Raw genomic sequence first — 19256 nt, forward strand, 5'->3', positions numbered from 1 at the left:
AAAGAGTTAAAAGTGGAAACCATTTTTACTTCTAGCTGGTTATTACTTTTTTCAAACACAACATGCACCAGTTCTCTTCAGGTTATGCAGTAATGTGCTCTTTGAGTGTTATCTACTATCTTATCAAGCCCAACTGCTCAAGCTATTTAGGTTACACTGCTCATAAGCAAGAATTTTCTAAGGACACTAGGATCATCTTTCTGTCTCTACTGCTCCATATAACCATTGTCAATGCCAAAGAATTTTTAAAAAAAAAACCTGTAAAATCTATATCCCAAACCATAGTTTTCTTTCTTTCATGGGAAGAATAGTGTAAATCTATGGAAATCACAGACCTGGAACTGGTCTAACACGGCAGTGAATCTGGCACAACAGGTTCTGATTTTATCTTATTTCTAGCCTCCTAAACTGTAAGAAACTGATAAAATCTCTTCCAGCCATTTTGAACATCTCCCTCTATTCCTTGAAAGGGGCGGGTGTGAGGGGAGTGGGGCCTCAGTTGTCAGTTTTGCCTTGTGCCCTGTACTGATCAAAAAATCAAGAACCATTCCCGATTATTCTTGCAAACAAAATTTCATATGATAAAGCTGGGATATCAAATGATGCTTTCATGTTTTTGTTTTACCAATTCCCTGAGTCAACCAGTCCTGAGTCCATCCGTATGCAATGTAAATGCGTATCTCTACTTCTGGAAAAAAATCCTTACTCTAGTTGAGCGGTGCCATTCACTCCTGGCCTTACAAGATGAAAATACTCACTGTTTTCTCAAATTTCCTTGGTTTCTGAACATATTTATTTATATCTGAATATACGTGCCCTGAAATAACAAATTTGGCTGCACTGTTATTCCATGAGAATAAGTTAACGATCAAACTACATAATGATGATAGAATATACAGAAATAATATTTAGTTTGCCTGAAAACTAATAAGAAGGAGTGGATTCTGGGTGTTTTTGACAAGCATATCTTTCCATGTCCAGTGTCTGCTTTTTCTGAAACGTTTGATAAGCCCAAACCAAAAGGAGATGGGGATAAAAAGCAACCCAAGATCCATTAGCATGCAACTGGTATACTGCAAAAAATGGAATTCTAAAAGCTGCAGTACCATAAGCACATGTGATTTCTTTCAATTCTGTTAAGTACAGAAAGTTTGCTGACATTTACTTTGCTTTGACAATGGCATAGAGAAGTCCAGTTAAAACAGACTCAATACACAATGCTTGTGGTAACGTTCTTGCTCTCTGTATGCTGAAATGGTACTAGTAGTGTCATGTCTCAACAGAGATTAAATAAATGTATATCTTTACATATACTTTCAACTAACACTCTATTGGCTCACTGTGAGAGGAAGGATGGTTTTGTGGTGAAGGCACTGGTGTCCAAGTCATAAGATCTGAGTTCAATTCCTATCTCAACCCTAGTCTTCCAGGGTGACCTTAGGCAAGTTAATTAACCTCCTTGTGCCTCAGTTCCTCATCTGTTAAATGGGGATAAGATTTCCTTTCCTCCCACTCTGTGTCATGTTTTTTAGGCAGTAAACCCTCTGAGATTGCCTCTGCTGATGTATAGGTGCAGCACTTAGCACAATGGGGCCCTCATCTCAGCTGGAGCTTCTAGGCATTACTGTGAAACTTGCAGGAAAAAGAACCAGTTGAGTTGATTAATCTATCATAGATATTTGAATATAATATAGTATACTAAACTCATACATGTGGTTGCAATCTCACTTCATTAGAACTCTTTGTCTTTGGTACACATGCACAACTGTTTTCATAACTCATAAAATTAAAGAATTATTAAAATACCTGCACTACAAATTTTATAGAGCATTAATGGGTGTGTGTGTGTGTGGGGGGTGAGTGTATGTGTATAAACAAGTTAATTCTCACAGACTGCTGAATAATCCATCAAATTTTCCTAGATTTATGGTGACTAATACTCCTACATCCTACAGGGAAAAGGCTCTATTTATGTAATTGATTAATATAGATTGCCCACATAGGCTGCAGCTCTCTTGTGGAAAGATATTGCAATTTTGTATTTATTTGAAATATTTCCTTTTAACTGTTTCAGTCAGAGCTAATAGTCTGAACCCAGCCCTTGTTGCTCCACTGGCACCTAGAAGCAGAGTTATATATATGTGAAGTGAGAATCAGGTCCAGTGTGAATGTATTTTATATACATTCACACTGGACCTGATTCTCACTTCACTTATACAGATTTTAGACCAGTTTAACTCCACTGGGCCAGGGCGTCAGCTGGTATAAACTGGCATAACTCCATCAAGATTTACAGTAATTCAATGAAGACAAGTTGAGCTATGTCAATTTACACCAAATGAGGATCTGGCCCCCTGATTTCAATGAAGTCACTCCAGATTTACACTGCACTGAAAGCAGAATCAGGCCCACTGTGTGTAATGATAAAAGATGTTAATTTTTCTTGAAGAATTTGTTTTTACTCTGACTCTTCTTTTGCCACCATAATTCTTATTTGCCATTAACACATGATTATTATACCCCACTATTTTCAGAGGAAGGTGTAGGCTATTTGGCTTCCTCCAAGGTAGCTCTCAAACATAGCTTCTGACGTGGTCTTGAAAGGAGTGCACCCAATGCCCTTTCCTCACAGAGTGAGTGCACCACCTTTGTAGCAAACCTGGTTTCCACTGATTCTGACAGTGGGTAACCCAAAATTCCTCCTGAACAGACATTTTCAGCGCAGCAGCCAGGCCATCGGGATGTCCATGAACTCACGTGTGTTTTCAGAGGTCATGCCACTTCTGTGGTTTTTGAAAGTACCTCTCCTTCCTTTTTATCTGCAACAGCGATGCTTATTTGTGAGACCACAGATTATGAACCGTGTCTCACATTCTGCTAGACCCTGATGTGACTGCAGAAGATGCTTCTACTTCTCAGCCATGAGGCTGATAGACCCTTCCTCACATCCTTTGAGGAGAATTGAGTGCTGGGCACTTGCTCCCCATTCTAATAGCAAGAGCAACAATCTCACCATTATGATGAAGACTTGGACCCAAACATGTGTTGTGCAGCTAAGATAGTTCAGAGATCCTCCCATTGCCACTACCCTTCTCCCTGCAACATTTGCCATCGGACTGCATAACCTCAACAGAAGTTTTGAATGGTGGCCATTACTAGTTTGAAGCATACAAACCTTATTATTGTTTGACCTGAGTTAGTTATCATTCCATAGCCAATACAAGAGACCACCCTTATTAGTCTTGCTCCTATCTTAGAGACCAACCCACAGCATCTCCACATGCATTGGGTACAGTTTTTTTTATTTTACACACCCATCCACCAATGAAGCAGTTTGCTGATGACCTGTTTCACTATGTGTGAAACTGGTAGCGTTCAGCATAAAAATCCCATTATTAAAGATGCAGCATTAAAACCTATAGTCCTGCCAATGCACTAACTACTATGAAGTCTCTTTTCAAGACTTTCTCTGATCAAAGGATAAAATATTCCTGTTGAGAATCAGATATTTTCTTCCCAGCCCTAGTACCAAAGTATTAACCTCTCCAACAAAAGCATACCTTGAGCCCAATAGCCCTAAGATCAAAGGGTCTCATGAGCTAAGACAATCGGTAAACCACTTTTTTAAAAAATACTGGAACTACCCAAAGATGGCAAAACTTTTTTTCATATATAAAATATGCCTTGAAAAGTATTTGGTTTGACCTTCACAAGTTTGCCAGGTAAAAACGCTTAGGTCTATTTTTGTTCACTCATATTTCTTATCAAGGGCTGTTATTATTGGAAAATTCTGTACGACACTGGTTTTCTTCTGCGCTATTAAGTTATGTATTAAGGTGCCTACTGTACATAACCATTTCTCTTTTTGTTGGCGGGCTCAGACTGTATAACATAAATGAGTCAGAAAAGCCATGACAAGCTTGTGCTGAAAATATATTAAAATCTGATGTACCGGAAAATGCATGGGCACTATATTTTGTATGCCATTCTAATCATATTTTATGTTCTAAAATTATGACAAACAAAAAGCACAGACAGTAATGCAGGGTTCTGGTGCTATCAAATTTCAATGGCGGCATATAGGCATAAAACAGAGTCCTTATTTAGGAAGACACACTAATATGCTATCATTTTTGCACTATGATGAGACTGCATCTAATGCAAGTTCTTAACCAAATTCAAAGGCCCATAAGAAGAGTGTTTCAACACAGTGTGTGGGAAATGAGTTCCCCTGCTTGAAGTACATATATCTAATTCTCACCATACTCCTAGCTACTCTGGAGTACTTGGCTATGTAAATGTGACCACAGTAAAGGCAAATGACTATAAGGAGAAAAAAGCAATTTTAAATCCAAGGTCTATCTGAAGGCTTCCAGGGGAAAGTCCTACAAACTGGACGTCTTAGCACCTGCTCTGCCTATATATGCCTTAATCAGTGAAAGTATAAACATCTTGTAAAACAGTGCATTTTCAGACCGTCATCAAAGGAGCTAACTACTTACAAGATAGATGTCCGTAGTGTATTAATTCTTCATTAAAAGAAACAACGGATTTGCATACAGTATTTGTGCCATTGTCTCAGAATCTGGATTTAAATTTATCTCAGCAGCTGTTTGGGTTCGCTATTGAATGACCTGAATTTTCTTCTTCCAGGCCAAATGCATGACCTGTATTTACAAGCACTTTCCAAATGCATGACCTCTATTTACAGGAGCATGTGGATTAAGACAAGGTAAGAAATCATGAAGAATGATTGTTGTGATACCAGAGTCTGTGTTTATCAAAGCCCGTGCCCATTATGATAACCTGCATGGATTTAAAGGGGCGCCATACTTATTAAACAGTAACATCATTAATAGGGGAAACGTTTTCTCAATTTTTTTAAATGAAAAGAACACACTCTAATCTTCTACTAGGGAGAAAATTAGCTGTGTCCTCATATCACTCTAATAACCTGGCAAAACATCCCCTGTTTATTCAGTACTTTTCAAAATGCAAATGCTAAGCAGAGGCCTATTTTTGTAGCCATTAAGTCATTGTATACTGCAGGAATGATTTGCACATCAACCACATTAGCTGTGACTGTAGTTCCATTGTGTTAGTGCCCTATTTAAAGCTTTAGAGGAAAATAAATGAGTCCATCAATTCCCATGGGTCACTTCACTTTGACTTCTTACCTGTGGATATGACACTCTTGATATATTGTGATTTTGTCCATTGGTACTTACAAACCTTTATGGCACAGGAAACAGTCATTTCTGGGGTTTGTCTGTCAGAAAAAGGACTGGCTGGGCATCTAGTGCCTTTTGGTAAAGGTAAGTATTAAAGAACAATGGCCATTTACATCTGCCTACTACATTATTGATAAATAAAAGGCAAAGATACCTTGGGGCCAGCTTGCAAATGCAGCTGCCCACGGACATCAGCTTCAGTGGTGGGTGCTCAGCTGAAAAATCAGACCCATTTCTATATACATTTAGGGCAACATCCACTTCAGTGCATAGAGCCTACAATGGGCTCTCCACACCACTTCAACCCGATTGTGCTGGCACGGGCGACAGGAGGACATGAGTGGATCACATGGGGATATGAACCTTCTGCCCAGTTGGATCACAGATCTGCGGGTAAACCCTGAGGGCTGAACACAGAAAGGTGGTGCCAGAGAATTAGCTGTTTTGTGGATCCTTTGGTTTTTCCCCTTTCCCCCATCCCTGAATGGAGGAGCAGCACTAGTGGCATAGAAGCCATTGAGCCATTTGCCTGGAGAAGCCTCCACAGAGAGCTCTGCAGGCCGGGATGGAGGGAGGATGCCTCCATCCCTTCCCCCTGTGCAATTCACAGTGCCCACCTCAGTTACTTCAGGTGGAAATTGGAGAAATGGTTCTCTTCCATCTCTGCTGTGATCCTATTGTAACCCACTGCTCAGTGTATGTTACATGTCCCCCTCTGTGCTTGATCCACAGGGGATATGAATCGAGTACAGCTCCCACCTGGAAGACCTAGTGCTCTACTTCAAGTTATAAGGGGTGGCGCTATTAGCTCTGGAGATCACAGGTTCACTCCCTGGTGAAAACCAAAATGGCTTTTTTTACATTTTTAGCACATCAGTGTATTTTGGTTAGCCTTTTTATTGAGTTTAATTAAATGGGGCACCAGTGAGGTACAGAGTTTCTTTTGACTTCGATCTCCAGCTCAGAAGAGACAGTCACAATTAATATTTTTATACTAAGCAAAACACGTTGGGGTAGATTTTCAGGGTACTGCACAAAGTTTTGTCCCGTGGATTTTCTTACAGTACTGGGAGCTGTGCAGCTAGACCCCTGTGTAACACTTGAAGAATGCTCTACTTTGAGATTTATGTTATGGACACATTGGCAAGTTAAGACAGAGCTGTTCATTTCCTTATATTGCAGCAGTAAGTGTAAGAGGTGAACTCTCTACCAGAGAAGTATATGAGGGAGAGAATATTGGTGTCTTGAGAGAAAAATCAAATGACTTTTCTTGTTCCTACACTCTTCCAGCAGCATTTTCTGAGCAGCGCTCTCCCCAAGTAAGGAACAGAGACTGTAAAGTAGATTAGATTAGTTAGCCAGTTCCAGCTGTGCTGTGCTGGGGTAGGACACAAGGAGCATAATGATCAGGTGAAATTGCAGTCTCTATACATAGAGGACTGTAAGGATTGATCCCTCCAACTCCTGGGGAGGTGGGGTGAAGGGAAGGTGCATAGTGACCCAATATGGGTGTGGAGGTTCTTCAAAGCAGAAAATCTTGCCAGTGGAAAATGTCAGTTCAGTTGTATGGAGAATACTAGCCAAGATAAAAAAAAAAAGATTTTACAGCACTGGACAACATTTATATACATTGGCATTTCCTAGAAGGTCAGAGATATTAAGTCTAACTATGGTCATGTGATTCAGGCACAGTACTAGACTTTGGATTTGTGCATTCAGTTCCCGTGCTCTGCCTTATACTCCTTGTGTGATCCTGAGCAAGTCACTTAAACTCTCTGTGCCTCTGTTCCCCATCAGTAAAATGGAGATAATGCTTCCTTTATCCCATCCTCTGCCTACCTTTCTATGTAGACCAAGATCTTTAGGACAAAGATTGGGTCTTACTTCATGTATGTTCAGTGCCTAGTGGGGCCTCTAGGTATATTGTAATGCAAACAGTACATAGCATAATACCGTATATCTATATAAAACAAATACACCTGTTATAGAAATGTAGGTACTGTTCCATCCATACACATCACTTTATCTGAAACATTCCCTGTTGTATACGTCATAGGTTGAATAAATTCTGTCCTCCTGATATTTCTGAATCAATGAGGTTTGTGTGTCTGTATATGTTTTTTCCGTAAATACTAAGCTTACAGTGGGGCTTTTACAGTATTTTGCTCCATTACTGTAGAACTAGTTTCATAAAATGGTTAATGGAAAAAACATAAAAAGAACAAAATAAATGAAATGCACAGAAGAAATATTAACATTGTTAATTAGGAGGAGTTATTCCACCCCAAAATAAGAATGAAAAATCTAAATTTTCTGCTGTTATGACCCTTAAATTGTCCTCTTGTGTTTCTGTGTTGAAGAACACATGTAATCTGCTAGTCTGAGCCCCCTAAAGATGTAGTGTCTATCTGTGTTCTAGGGTGAACATAGCTGTAATGTCTATGCTCTACCATAGCCTTAGCCATGCGTTTCTTGGCTTCCAAGTTTGTTATACTCTGTGATGTCCTAGTTTAGGTATCTAAATAATCATAATATGGAGCTATGATTCCACTGTGGACAATAGAAACTTTCCATTTTTCCTGATTTTTTTTATTTGATAAGATATTGCACCTCTCTGTATAAAGGAAGCACATGTTACTAGCTATACAGCCATCCCATAGAGAAGCAGAGGAATGCCTCGCAGGGGTGGGGAATGAAGGAACCTGTCTGCATGCCAAAGGGACGCTGTGCCCATGGGAAGGGGATGAATTTACTCCTCTCCATGTGCCACCAGGCTCCTTATCTTTTGGGAGAGAAAGTTTAAGAAAGGATTTCCCTGCACACCCAACTCCAATGATATTTCATGTTTCAGCCAACAGATGGCAGTAGGATCTAGTGCAATGTTCCTCTGCTTTAATGATATCACTAAACAATCACAGCCTGCGTCTACCCAGATGTTCTTTGCAGCTTCATGAGCAGTAAAACATTGTTTGCCTTATAGCCAGTGTTGATTAGCAAAGAATACAAAAGGCTGGTGAATATCAGTTCTATGTATCTGAACTAGAATTTCTGGGTTGTGATGGGAAAATAAAGCAAGAAATTTATATCCCAAATAAACAGTCAATACTAAGTTCCAGGGCCTGGGATTTAGCCCATATCAGCACAAACGTGCATCGCACAGTAGACACGGTTTGTTATCTTGACCACACTTGGAATGATGCAAACTTTAGTTATACATGTGCCTTTTCAAAACAGCACCGGCATAGCACAACAAAATGAGATTATCCAAGACAAATATTTCTAAATCAAACAAATGAAGCCAGACGTATTTGGAAACGAAAACAAAACCATACTCACATTTAATGCTAGTATGCAAACTCTTTGGTACAGATGAATCAACAGCAGCTGGATTAACAGAAAAATAAGCATATTTAGCTATGATCTCAATATTTCACTTACAAATCACAGCATAGAACATTGGACTAAAACTGATAGGGAAGAACACTGGGGGTCTGATCCACCAAGTATTGGATTCACTGGGAACTTTGGATACTTGGTGCCAGGGTTTAAAATAGTAAAGATAGTCATATTTAATTTTGTTTAAAACCAACTAAGATCTATTATTTTTCTAATCACCTGCACAGTTCTTCCTCTTTGTTCTTAGCCATTATTGAGCCACGCCCCAAGATACTCTAAGCTGGTGTAGCTCCACTGAAGTCAATGGAGTTCTGCTGTTTTACACCAACTGAGTTTCTGGCCCACAACTTCTGGATAAGAGACATGAGGGGTTGGACAGCCATTCAGCTAACTGAATGGCTGCCTCTCACAGGCAGTGGGCTGGCGCCTGTCGTTACTCCAGTTGTGCAAAATATTTGGAACACGATTTGAAACTGGACCAAACTCACCTCCTTCCAGATGGTGTTACAAACCTAAAATATCATGTCGGATTCACGGGGATTAGAGAATCAAACAGTCCCTGGCCAAATTGAGCTGAGTTAGGGTTGATTTATGGTTACACATGGAAATGTCTTGGGCTGAGTTTTGCTTTGGAGTTTTCCTAGAACCTAAGGGTTGGAAACCTACACAAAGCAAAACCTGCAAAATAATTCACATGAAACTCTGTCTCCTGAGATTGCCATTTTTCTCATAGCTTGAATCATCTTGATAAGACACTGTCAGCCAGGGGTCTAGCCAGATTGTGACATCTATCGTAAATGTACACTGAGTATTGTTACATGAGTGGTACAGGTGGGAAAACTCTTAGTTAAGCAGCTGTGGCATCCATGTTGTAGCAACCCTGAGACGCTATGTCTGTGCTGCAGCTACGTCTAATTCTGTGCACTAATCAGGTGGCACAGTTGGTTGCTCTGGTTAGCTGCTCAACTTACAATCCCGTCTGATCCTCTAATGTACATATTTGGGTGCTTGAGCCATTGCCTGTGCTGTCATGGCCATGCTACTATTTTAGCACACTAACTTGAGCAGAGCTAGCATGTGTATGTCTATCTGAGCTGGGAATCACCCCTCCCAACTGCAGTACATGTATCCTCAGATGGAAGCAGGTTTGAATAAAACCAGATCCAAACATGAGAAACGCATTACCAGACCTGGATCTGTATTTTGTGGGTTGGGCCTATCTCTACTTATAATACCCTGAGGGATAATAACAATTAATACAAAATTAAAAAATCCTGTGACAGCAGCACCCTCCTCCTTTCTATGGTATTAATCAGGAAAGATTAAACTGAAGCTAGCCCAGGTGTTTGGAAAAAGCATCCATTGTTACCAAGAAGCTCTCAATCAGGGGTAACTTTGGGAGAAGTTACAAGATGATGGGGAGATTCAATTTGTTCCTAGACTCAAGAAGAAGCCATCAGTCCTCCACTGCCACCCTAGCAGCAAGTGTTAATTGAATATAATTTAATTTTGCAATTCAAGTTTTATTTTGTAAGGCTAAACCAGAAGAGACTCCATGAGGAGGATAGGTAACATCCAGCAGCCAACAAGGAATTCCTAATATAAATCCTATTACTCTTTTGATTATGCATGTACTGTAGCCTCATCTATAGAGTATGTATTAATTATATGAATACATACACTACACAATAAGCACTTAACACTGCACATATAAGTTTGCAGATGATACCAAACTGGGAGGGATTGCAACTGCTTTGGAGGATAGGGTCATAATTCAAAATGATCTGGACAAATTGGAGAAATGGTCTGAGGTAAACAGGATGAAGTTTAACAAAGACAAATGCAATGTGCTCCACTTAGGAAGGAACAATCAGTTTCACACATACAGAATGGGAAGAGACTGTCTAGGAAGGAGTACAGCAGAAAGGGATCTAGGGGTTATAGTGGACCACAAGCTAAATATGAGTCAACAGTGTGATGCTGTTGCAAAAAAAGCAACATGATTCTGGGATGCATTGACAGGTATGTTCTGAGCAAGACACAAGAAGTCATTCTTCCACTCTACTCTGCGCTGATTAGACCTCAACTGGAGTATTGTGTCCAGTTCTGGGCACCGCATTTCAAGAAAGATGTGGAGAAATTGGAGAGGGTACAGAGAAGAGCAACAAGAATGATTAAAGGTCTTGAGAACATGACCTATGAAGGAAGGCTGAAAGAACTGGGTTTGTTTAGTTTGGAAAAGAGAAGACTGAGAGGGGACATTATAGCAGTTTTCAGGTATCTAAAAGGGTGTCATAAGGAGGAGGGAGAAAACTTGTTCACCTTAGCCTCTAAGCATAGAACAAGAAGCAATGGGCTTAAACTGCAGCAAGGGCGGTTTAGGTTGGACATTAGGAAAAAGTTCCTAACTGTCAGGGTGGTTAAACTCTGGAATGGATTGCCTAGGAAGGTATTTAAGAGATATTTAAGAGTAGGTTAGATAAATGTATATCAGGGATGATCTAGACAGTATTTGGTCCTGCCATGAGGGCAGGGGACTGGACTCGATGACCTCTCAAGGTCCCTTCCAGTCCTAGAATCTATGAATCTATGAATGAACGAATATGTGGAGGCATTCCTCCCAAAAATGGTAAATAACCCCCTATCAGCTGGTTTTAACAATTACTTGAACAAGTACCAAGAAAAAGCAGAGGGGGTGGGGGGATTGCTCCATCTCTCTTCCCTTGATGGCTAACAGGTTAGCAATCAAGAGGTGTTTATCCTATCGGGACCCACCAAGTAACTAAGCTGGCGGTACAGATCAGGGCACAGCCCTGGAGAGCTGTGAAACTAAGATAAGGTAGCATGGATCTGTGCAGGTTCTGAACTACTGCAGCATAAAACTCCAATGGTGAACTCTTACTCTGTAGTAACTGTGGTCTGGAACCAATGACGGCAGCCCATTGTAATGGCACCCTTTGGTGCACTGGTGTTATCTTCAGAGCAGTATGATCTCATCCCCAGATGGCAGTATACCGAATTTGGGGAAGACAGGTACCTCAATAGTACAACACAATTCAAAGCTATATGCTTATAAGGGAGGGAGAATGGACCCTTGAGGAGTCACATGATTAAATACTCTTAAAGAAATAGGGAATACTGGTTGCCAACTGGCAGGAAAAGAGATAGCCACTTCTTACAAATAGAGCAAAGTTCCAGTTTCATTTAAAGGCCAACAGCTCCATTCTCATCTGAAATGCACAGGCATTATGGATTATCACCAGATACTATACCAAAACAGAGTTTGTACAAGTGCACCCAGAAGATGTTTCAGACCTTGAGAGGAGTGTTCCTCCAGGTGTCTGACTAAAATCAGGTCAAGAAGGCCATATTTTCAAATGAGAGCTGAGACTGCTTAGCACCTCACTTAAATAGGGCCCTGAGACAAAGGGTTTTCAAAGGTACTGAGCACTTACAGCACTCATTGATTTCTTGTGGATGGTCAGCACTGCTGAAAATTAGACCATCTCTGGATAAAAGAGGGGGAATGTGGATGTTACAACATAATTTGAACATGAATTCCTGAGATTTGGTGGTATTTTTATGAAAAGAGCTACATAGGTGCTTTGTAATACTAAGCAGAACGAATGCTTGTGCTAAACATTTATTTTACAAGTGGTGAGCCTTGCAGGATTAATCTTTCTACATTTCTCTGTTAGTTTAGCCCCACAAGGAAAGTACAGAAGTAATTTATGAAACATAAGAAGTAAAGTACATTTTAATATTTTGTTTCTCAGATGTGACTTCATGCAAAGTTTGTTTTTTGTTTAATGCCCTAAATCAGACTTTTAAATAAAAATCTTCAGACTTTCCTAGTAAGACACACAAGTATTAGAAAACTTTAGCAATCAAAATAGGGTTTGATTTATAGCTAACATAAAAAGAAAATTAACAACCTTGCTGAATTTTGCTATGGATGAACAGTATCATCATTTGAACAAAATAAAATTTAAACCCCTTTGAACAACTAAGATATAGTATTGGAGAGCTTGTTCTGCCAGAAACTTCTCATAAATTCTCTTTTGTGCTACAAGAGTGTAACAGACTAAAAATCCCCTAAAGATTATTTAAAAAAAAAATCCTTGCATCAGACTTCTGCCATGTGTGGCTGGCTCCCTCTCGCCTCTCCTCATGACCTGAAAGGCAGCTTTGGTTTAACTAGCAGAAAAGAGAACAAGTGTTAATTATGTATAGCAGTCTTCATTGCCCTCAGGTAGTCCAGCTGCATCTGTATATTTATGGGCAAAGCATTTGCTTGGGAAGAAGGGTATTTGGGTTCTACAGACCCAGGTGTGCGTTTTTTCTGAATTAAATGTATTAGCCACACATGAGCAAAGGTCATTTAAACCCAACACTATACAGCTGAGGGCCAAACATGTTTGTGTATGAAAGATTAAAAAAAAATTGTGGTGAGGTGAATCAAAGGTTACCCAGGATGATTTTCAGCCTCATATTCTCTCTCCTGGTTGTGGATTAGTTGTGATTTTCTAACAGCTATTTGTCCTTGTAATGGGGTACCCACCCCACACAGGCCCTGAGCAGATTAATGTGAGACAGAAGGGGCCAGCTGAACTTATAAAATGCACATGGACGACTTAATAAGCACTAATTACAGATGAAGCCTGGCTGTGGGAGAAGTCGGATGGGAGTATAAAAGTTAGGAAGAGCAAGCAGGAAGGGTCAGTTGGTTTGCAGGCTAGCTAAGGCTTTGGCTAGGCAGAATGAGAACAAATGAAACTAAAACCAGGCTAGGCAACAAGGACAGGGAAAGCACTGTGAAAAACTGGATACAGATAAGAAGAGGGTAGATTCTCTAAAACCAGAAGGACCAGGAAATAAGAATGCAGGAAAGGGAAAGGGGGGGAAAATTACATAATAGTAAAATCCTTAGGTAAGGACCTAAAGATAGAGGATATCAACTCCCTGTAGATTGCTGAGTTGATCAATAGAAGTGCTGGAGATCTAGTAAGAGCTAAGAAACCATCTGGAGGAGATTAGTTAGTAGACTGTAAAAACAAAAGATAATTAGGGAAGCTCCTTAAGACAAAGGTGTTAGTTGTGTGTTTTTTGTTTTGTTTTTTACCTAAGGTGTTAGCTACCCAAATTCCTCATAGGAACAGGAGGGGTAGTATAATGTGCCAGCTGAAATGTCAAGAGGAAATAAAACAAGGAATAGGTGAAGAGACTAATTTAGCAGACTAGGCAGTGATAGCAAGCCCTGGACAGCTGTGCTGGTTACATTTCTGGGGCAGATGCTACCAGAGAAAGTAATTTTAGGGTATTACATATTCTGCATTAAGCCCTCTAATCCTCCTACTCCTTCTGTGAGATGCCAAAGATTTGGTCAGGTAGCAAATAATTGCAAGGGGAAAATATATGGTGCAGTAAGTATGGAGGTAAACATTCATACGATAATTATGAGGTAGGACCAAACAAAATGTTGCAACTGTGGAGGAAAAAAACTTAGCCTATGGAAGATATACTGAGGTAAAGCAAGCTAGAGAACTACAAAAAAACCAAAATTACTAATAACATCTCATATGCAGAAGCTACCAGGAGACCTCTACAAGGGAAAAAGGGGCGGCGGGGGGGGAGAGAACCTGATAAGGGGAAAGGGAATAGCCAGCAATAAATTAATAGGAAGGAAGGAAGTAATGAGTGACAGCCAGGTAAAAGGAGATGACATACTACTTACATAAACAGAGATTCATTGCGTTTATGATTGAAGTAATAAATCGTATGCCTCAAATAGGAGAGAATGAGAATTATAATTAAAGCTGCTGAAAAGTACCTATGAGCTAGCAACCTAAGTGAAGGAAATATTGAAGGTAAAAAGCATAGTGGTGACTATTTTCAGCTGGAATGCTTATAGCTTAGTAGCACATGGGCAAGAATTAAAGAAAAATATTATTGATATGAAAACAAAGCTTGATATAACATGCATACAAGAGGCTTGGCTAATAGAAAAACTAGGATATGGCATATATAGACATGATAGAGAAATAGGAATGCCCATGTTGGGGTGACTCCACCTTCATTAAGGATAATGTGAGCTTCCTATCTCTAGCTTGCTTCTTGCTTGCTTATATATACACCTGCCCCTGGAAATTTCCACTGCTTGCATCCGAAGAAGTGGGTATTCACCCACGAAAGCTCATGCTGCAAAACGTCTGTTAGTCTATAAGGTGCCACAGGATTCTTTGCTGCTTCCTGGAAATAGAAGTTTAGAAGAAGAAAAAGCTAAATATCAAATATATGCTATTGGATACCAATATAAAACAATTCTGCATCTCTAAGGCATTCTAATGTCTATAACCCATGCAAGAAACTAGAGGCTATGAACATGGCATAATTAACTGCAGATCTTACATGTCCCTTCGTTATCTGTAGTGATCTGAATAGCCACAACAGATTATGGGGAAGTAAGAAAAATGATAAAAATGGAAAATATTTGGAGCCGTTCTTTGAAGAGAATAATTTAGTAATATTAACTGATGGATCACCTACCAGATTCAATATGGCTGATGAAAGCTTCTCATGCCTGGATCTGGGAATAGCTTCTAGCACAATAGCAAGTAAATGCAGCTGACATATATACAAAGAGGAGGGAACAGGTAGCGACCACTTCCTGACATTAATTACTCATCAAGGAAATACTGAAGATAAGGATAATATCCCCACTTGGAATCTAAAATAAGAAAACTGGAAACTCTTTAGAAACAAAAATGAGGAATACACCTCTACCCTGATATAATGTGACCCGATATAACACAAATTCGGATATAACGTGGCAAAGCAGAGCTCTGGGGAGCGGGGCTGTGCGCTCCGGCAGATCAGCGTGTCTGGCTCTGACACGCTGCTTTGAGCAGCGTATTAAGGGTGCTGGGATGGGTCCGAGGGGTTGGATAAGGGGCAGAGGGTCTTGGGGGGGCGAACAGGAGCAGGAGTGGCTCCAGGCACCAGCATCCCAGTGCATGTTTGGGGCGGCAAGCCACTGGGGGTGCTCTGCTGGTCACCGTGAGGGCGGCAGGCAGGTTGCCTTCGGCGGCACGCCTGCGGAGGGTCCGCTTCTCCCGCAGCTTCAGCAGACCTCCCGCAGGCGTGCCGCCGAATCCGCGGGACCAGGGACCTCCCACCGGCAAGCCACCGAGGCAGCCTGCCTGCTGTGCTTGGGGCAGCAAAATATCTGGAGCCGCCCCTGGTCAGGAGCCAGGGAGCAGGGGGGAGCCACAGACCGAGGAGAGGAGCTGCAGTGCAGGGAACGTCACAGGGGCTCCAGCCGGTGCCGAGAAGTTGGGGAAGATTGGTCCACGCGGGGAAGTTGTGGATCCAGGGCAGGGAGAGGTGCCCATCCTAGACGGTGCCGTGCAGGTGCCCCTGTCCCGGCGCTGGAGGGCTCAGCACACAGCGGGCCCAGCTGGCAGGCTGTGCCCTGCTCGCAGCAGCACCGGGCGGGCTCTCCGGGTCCATAGCGCCGCACTACCCGCCCACAGTCAGGGGCTCCGTGCGCCCCGGCAGGCAGCTGGCCTGGCATCCTCACCGGGGACAGGCTGTGCGGGGCTCTGTGGAGGAGGAGAGATGGGCTCACACTCCCCAAGCACCACATGGGCACGGGGCAGGGACCAGGTGCATGCGGACACCTTGGGTGAGGCTGCCAGCCCTGCTCCCCCTCGCGGGCTCAGCCGCTGCACTGGGCTGGGCACGCTCCATGGACAGGGCAGCGGCCGACGGACCAGTTCCCCCGCCCCACCCCTGCGGGGCTTGCCCCAGCTGACGTGGTCGAGCAGGTGTGAGTGCTTCCTCCCTGGGTCCTAGCGCCCGTCCCAGTGCAGTGTGTGGCTCAGCATGGGAGTCCTGGGGTGATTAGGGATGCGGGGGGGGGTAGTTGGATGGGTCGGGGATTCTGAGGGGCCAGTCGGGGGGGCAGGAAGTAGGTGCGGTCGGATAAGGGGGTGGGGCTATATGCTGACCATTAATAATGGAGATGCTCGAGGCCAAAGCAAGTTTGATATAACACGGTTTCACCTATAACGTGGTAAGATTTTATGGCTCTTGAGGACCGCATTATATCAGGGTAGAAGTGTATGTGAATGAGCAAAGTACAGATGAAAAATTTGAGGAATTATGTATTAATCTTACTAAGAGAATCATAAAGACAGCCTGCATAGCTATTCCTAGGATACGAACAGTACTTAAAGATAGGAAAAGTGTTCCATGGTGCAACAAGGAATGTGAAATAGTAATTAAGGAAAGGAATAAGACAAACAAGTCATCAAAAAAATTCCTTAAATAGTGAGGACTGAATGAAATATTAAAGTAAGAAAATTGAACAGAGGGCTATAAAAAAGGGCAAAAAAGAGAGCTGGAGAACATACCAGGAGACAGTAACTAAAATACCTCTGCTGTATTGGTATCATCAACAACTTAGGGAAATGAATTGAATAAAGAGTCAGAGTCACATAATACCAAGCCTTGGATTTGCAGAGTATGGAGTAAAGAAAAAGTGGAAATTCTGTCCATCATATTACAAAAAGTAAGTAATGATGAGGATCAGAGGATAGAAATTAGGGAGAGGAAAAGAACATTCATTAAGGATAGTTATGAGATGCTGAAGAGGTGGGAGAAAGATGTGGATATTATTTTAAATCAAAACTTTAATATGAGAACTCCAAAAAGTGATGATAAGGAGCAAAAGCAGATCATCAGGCAAGGATGAAATAAGCATTGAAATGCTTAAGCCCCTAAATTAAGCAAGCTTGAGGGTGATACTAAGATTTATATAACGTGGCAAAAAGGTAAAATATCAAAGGACTGGAAATATGTGATTATTCTCCCAATGAGGAAACCAGGTAAGTTGTGCTCCAGACCCTAAACATACAGACCAATTGCCCTCACGGCATATTTAGGTACAACCATGGAAAGAATGTAATGGAAGAACTGGTAGCACACCTACAAAGAAATAGGTTTGGATGGAATGCAGACTGGTTCTGAAGAAGTAGGAGTGCAACTGACCACATTGTAAGGATAGAGGCAGAAGCACGAAAAAGCAGGAGACCCAAATAAACTTTGTATCTTTTTTTAAGGACTTAGTCTTGCACTTAAATTGCAGAAGAGCTTTTTATGATTGGGGCCCCATTTTCCTTGTTTTCTTGATAGATTTTGCAAGGAAAATTTTGTTACTTTAATTCCTCTAAGTTTTCTTAGGAAGCAAGTCTGCTACACCACAAAGTTGAGGAAGAGGCTGCAGGGAGGCAGGCTGCAGTCACTCCCTTAGAGGGAAAAGGAGTTGGCCAGGGACAAGGAGGAGATCCAGAGGAAGAGTAAACCCCGAGGTCCTGCCCTGGACTAGGGAGACTTGCAAAAGTCCTAGAAGGCTGAAGTAGCCACGGGGAGCAGAGGAAGCTTCAGTGGTAAACCTAGAGATAGTCAAGGACATGGACTTGGGAGTAGGAAGGAGCAGAGGGAACAGGGTCTGAGATTGAGCAGACCTAGGTTGCTAGTCATAGGGTCCCTGGGCTGGAACCCGGAGTAGTGGGTGGGCTTGGGTTCCCCTACTAGCCATTGAGAAAGTGGCACAGGCCTTGGAGAAGTGGAATGGGGGACTGAGGGAGCATTTGGACAGCTTGTCCACTGGGACTTTTTTTTACCCTAAAAGGGAGGGATTACATAGTGACTTGGCCAGAGGGCTGAGTCACAGAGAGAGGGGCCACAGCACGAGCAACCAGTGGAAAGAGATACCAGATGTGGTGAGAGCTAATTCCCAGCCCCAGCCCCAAGGAAGCAGACCTGCAATGAGTGGGCCCCTTCCCAGTCATCCTCTACCAACTTGACCAAGAGATGCTATGGTGGTTACTGGTCTTAAAACAAAGACAGATGGGATGGCCCGGCAGTTCCTTAATGTAACTGAATGGCAGCTGCAATCTGTTCTATTGCATGAACATTACATGAGGTCACCAAGCTCATAGCACGTTATCAATGCAGGCTTTGGTTGGACAAAGTCTAGGTAGTATAGGACTAGCGGATTTACAATACTGTTAAACTGACTATGGGTTGTCACTCACTTCTTCATTTCTATTGTCATCTTTCACCTTCTTCTGAAGCATCAGATGTTTGCCAACGCTGCAGGCAGGACTTGCTGGAGCAATGCACTGATACAGCAAATTGTGTGTTCCAAGTTCTCCCCACAGTTTGCAGCCATTTACAGATAGTGCTTGGAACTGCTGCTGAGCCGCAGCCATGAGTCTAGACACTAATGGAATCTCCCATTAGTCTGTATAGCATCACCACTTCTATAATTTTCCAGATCTCTAATGGCAGGAAGCAGTCACTCCAATGTCACCCTTACAATGAGTTCTGCCAATTGAACACCTGAGCTAGCTCCTATTTTATCTTTCCTTGGTAGTCAGACATCTCAAAACAAGGAATACACTATTGAAATAAGATGGGAAACTACTTTGTACTCCCTCTGATATGGATTTGTCACTTTGCTGAACAATTTGAGGGGATATCTACTGCAGCTCTCAGCAATCAGTTTGGCTGCTCCAAGACAAGTCTTCAGCTCCAGTCAAGTTGTCTATAAATCCTACCTTT

General features: G+C 41.9%; 1 protein-coding gene across 3 annotated transcripts in view; it reads right to left on the reverse strand.

The window, feature by feature from the left end:
* The window catches only part of LOC123366418 (spermatogenesis-associated protein 7-like), a 108763-nt gene that overhangs the window by 43895 nt on the left and 45612 nt on the right, over nt 1–19256 (reverse strand). For all 3 annotated transcript variants that reach the window (XM_045009862.1, XM_045009861.1, XM_045009860.1), the window contains exon 4: nt 8568–8615. In XM_045009862.1, coding sequence (XP_044865797.1) covers nt 8568–8615 — 48 coding nt within the window. The remainder of the gene's footprint in view (nt 1–8567; nt 8616–19256) is intronic.

Source organism: Mauremys mutica, chromosome 3, assembly GCF_020497125.1.
Source record: "Mauremys mutica isolate MM-2020 ecotype Southern chromosome 3, ASM2049712v1, whole genome shotgun sequence".
Taxonomy (NCBI): Eukaryota; Metazoa; Chordata; order Testudines; family Geoemydidae; genus Mauremys; species Mauremys mutica.